Raw genomic sequence first — 4,073 nt, forward strand, 5'->3', positions numbered from 1 at the left:
CTCTGACCAGACTATATTTATTCTTTCTCTTACCAATCACGTATTCAGAAGATATATAAAACAGAAAAAAACTGATTGATAAATATTTCAATTGAGTTTGATAAAAAGAACTATGCAGTTGCCACGTCCACCAAGGTCAAGAGTAGCGAGCAATAAAGTGATGGAAAAAAATAGTGATAGACCATAGATGAATTCATATGACAGAATGAATATGCAGAAAATGGAAAAATAATAATAAAAGCTCTCAAACTCACATTTTTGGCTGCTGTGCTGAAAGCTTCCCTGTGGCTTATGTCTGGATTGCTAGCCTTAATTCTTTGGATTTCCTCCCTGATTAATTCAAATGCAACCACCAGCTGTTATCTTTCTATTTTTTTTCCATAATTAAATCATCTATACTTCAAAAAATTATATCCTAAATATAATATAGTAGATTTTTAAAAAATTTTAATAACCAAAATATATTAGCTAAAAATTGTCAAAATTTACTATTTTTGATTTTATTTAATACATCTTGCAATAAATAAATGCAAAATAAAATAAATTTTGACCTTTTTTTTTTATTTCTAGCATTACCATTTTCAAAATAACTGATTTAGGTATCCAAAGTTTTACTAAGTTTAATTATCCTTATAATAATTTAATAAGCAAATCTCCATGTGAATCGGAAATGGAAATTGAGATAATAACTTCAGTGCCACATTTGCAAAACTGTCAAGATGCTAGTAAAAATAGTTAAATTAACTGACTTTTGATCACTAAATTAAACTCCTATCTTTTTTTCTTTTATATTGGATGCATCAAGGTTTTGTAGATGAGTAATGCTATTTATACCCATGTCACAGTAAATCTTACTTGTGAAAAGATGTCAGCCACTGGAAATATTATTTAAAAAGATAAAAACATAGATATTAATTGTAAAATTCTATCTATCTATCTATGATTTAATATATTATCATATAAGATTCATCATAAATTTAAGTCAATATTAAATTCTTCAAGTCTATGTATCCCCAACACTTTTCTTTATAAGAAAGTTAGCATTTTAATATGGTCTGTGTTGTTCTCCAATTTTTGAATAATCTATTTTTGGAAAAAATAAAAAACCTAAACTTTTATAACTAGCTCTTTTTGTTTTTATTACTTCAAGTCTTTAACCTTCAAATCGTGATTATTTAATATTTTTTTTTCATGTTGATAAACTGCATTCATATGGTAACAATACATCGACCAAATCATGAAACTCAGTTATTTTTACTTGAAGTTAACATTTGAAAATTGTTAAATAATTTAAGAAAAAATATAGGTAACCAACAAGATTTTTGAACAATGTGTAAACAATTTGAATTAATAGGGTTAAAAGAGTAAATTTAATTAGTAGCATTAAATTAGGATGTAGTGTATTTTCATTTGATTGATAGTTGGTCATGTTGTTCAAAATTTTCATTGTTCTCCTAGCACTCTCCATAATTTAATAAGTCTAATCTAACGACTCTCAACTATGAATTTAATATAAAGACAACTGCACATGAGTGTGTTGAACATAAATATATTATGCTATAAGCAGGTATAAGTGATATCCTACCAAAAGGAAAAAAAGAATAATCAAGTTTACAGTATACTATAGTGTATGGGAAAATGCAACGATGTTGACGATTTAAAAATTGTAGATCCGAAATATTATACTTACTTAATGAACCGGTTATAAGCAGAAGGAACACGTTGTCTCTTTTCCGGAGCTGTGATGATCAAAAGATTATTTAGTATGAATATATTGATGAGCAGATTACATATAGAATGTAACTATAATTTATATATAACGGTGATAAATTAGTTTTTTATTAACACGCACTAAAACATGATTTTATAAATCCATTAATCAAAATCATATTGAGCTATATATATATACATACTAGCTAGAGGCAAAATTCACTGTTACATTGAATGGAATGTGATAAAAATTTCTGTATAAGGTTTGTGGTAACATATTTACGAAAAAAGCTAGGCATATGTGTTTAAAAGATAGCTTGATTTGTACAGGTTGTTAATTATTATTTAATTTGGGTGCTATGATGGTAGATTGTACTTATTATTATTGGGATCTGTCAAAATGAATTTGCATATGTTCTAGGGCACAGGCAAGACTGCAACCAAATTAAATAATCGATGGGTCTATTTATTTTTCTCATGTAAGGTCACTATCTGTGTTGAAGTGGGCACTTAACTTTGATGTAAGAAAAAAATGAAATGAAATGAAAAGGCCAATTTGGGTAGCATTGTACCAAAGAAAACCGGTTACTCAGAGAGATGGACGCCCTCTCTCATGAAAAAAATAATCTGAGTTAGTTTCTCATATGACAAGTGACCTCAAAAATAATGATGTGTGTGTTTATTTTGCTTCTTCCATTAATTGTCATCTGCCACTTGTAGAGTTTTCAGTCTGAGTCTTTTTTGTCCTCAACTTCTGGCTCAAAAGGTTCACCTTCAGCCTGGCCTAGTTAAGTACTCTCTTGTTTCATTCATTCATTCATTAATTAACTTTAGCTTCATGATTCATCATCATCATCATGCCAAATGCTAACTACTATTTTCAATGAGACAAAAAACAAATGTATTTGTGTGTATATGTATGTTCAAAAAGAAATTAGCCTCTTTTTCCTACAAGAAACATGTATTATTTATTTGTGGAGTGTGAGACTCACGACGAATGGGAGGGATCCTAGGTTGGGGATCATGGTCTACAGGATCAAATGCTGCTGATAACTTGTTGCATCTTGATGAGGATGATCCCAGTTCCTTGCTGCTTGGATCTTGGAAGCTCAGGTGCTGCTTCTGTGACTTGCATTGTCCACAATATAATTAATAGTAACACATAGAATTAATATATCAACCAAAGTCCAGTTTATGTGGCATACAAACAAATCTATATCCCAATAAATAAAGGGAAGGGAAGGAAGAGAAGGTGAAAGACATATATATATGTATGTATATATATACCTGATGATGGTGAGGGTCTTGAGGAGGCAATGTTTGAAGAGATGCTCCCATGTTAACTGATAGCAGATTGGCACAATGCCCACATCTAACTGTCACTATGGTCAGCAAACTGCTACATGGAACACTAACCTGCCAGTACCCATTTTTGGAATACAACATACACAACCAACCACACATATCATATTAATTACAACTTCATTATTTTTACAATTTCAGTAACTAATTAAAAGCTAAATCATCACCTGCTTAATTTCTCTCTTTCTCTCTCAGTGAAGGGAGAAATTAAACATCAAAGGTTAAGTAAAGTTGATTTTCAGGTTATAGATATATATGTGCAAGATTTTGTAACATTTTGTTTGAACCATCACCACAGGAACGTAATATGTCTGAGCTTTCAATTCAAAACTAGTTGTTATATATGTCTGTAAGTTGCGCTGAAGCTATATATAGCACATTCCCAAGAAAAGAGGTTCCAAGCATGGACAAGAGAAAAAACAAAATTAAATCTTTGGAAGAGAAGACATAGATGAAAAAGAGGTTAAAGATGAGGACAAGAAGCTAGGAAGCTTGAGATACGGAGGTGAGTAATAATATTTGCTTTCATTATGAGAGAGAAAGCTGAATGAATGTGAATGGACTCTGATCTATCTACTTTTTATAATATTAATGGGGTGTCCACTTTGCTTGTGTATGTGTGTTGTATGTAGCAGCATATTGAATCATCCAAAATCCATGTTATAGTAGCAAGCAGCAAGGTGATATTGTGATATGAAATAAGGAACCTGACATGGGCTAATTCAAAAGTTAGCACTCTCACACAAATGTCTCACTTTGCTTTTTGGCTGACACTGCAAGGCAAGGATGATAAAAGATGGAAATTGTAGCCTCATCGATAGAGAGAGAAGGGTGAAAGGGACTTGACTATGGAACGGGCCATGGCAACACCGTTAACCACTACTGCTACATAACAGATCACAGGCTATGAATAAAGGAAAACTCTGTGGATCATCATGTCATAGATACATGAATTGATGCTGATTAAATTTTTCACTGCTCTCTCTTTGTGCAGTGTTATC

At 31.3% G+C, this 4,073-nt stretch overlaps 1 protein-coding gene across 1 annotated transcript in view; it reads right to left on the minus strand.

Annotated features, from left to right (window-relative positions):
• LOC107613653 (putative axial regulator YABBY 2) overlaps positions 1-4,073 on the minus strand; it is a gene marked incomplete at its 5' end in the record, with an annotated part of 8,854 nt that overhangs the window by 3,357 nt on the left and 1,424 nt on the right. The window contains 4 exon segments of the mRNA XM_016315747.1: positions 255-330; positions 1,691-1,739; positions 2,703-2,838; positions 2,998-3,126. Of these exon segments, the coding sequence (XP_016171233.1) occupies positions 255-330; positions 1,691-1,739; positions 2,703-2,838; positions 2,998-3,126 (390 nt within the window).

The sequence above is a fragment of the Arachis ipaensis genome, chromosome B08, assembly GCF_000816755.2.
Source record: "Arachis ipaensis cultivar K30076 chromosome B08, Araip1.1, whole genome shotgun sequence".
Classification (NCBI taxonomy): domain Eukaryota; kingdom Viridiplantae; phylum Streptophyta; class Magnoliopsida; order Fabales; family Fabaceae; genus Arachis; species Arachis ipaensis.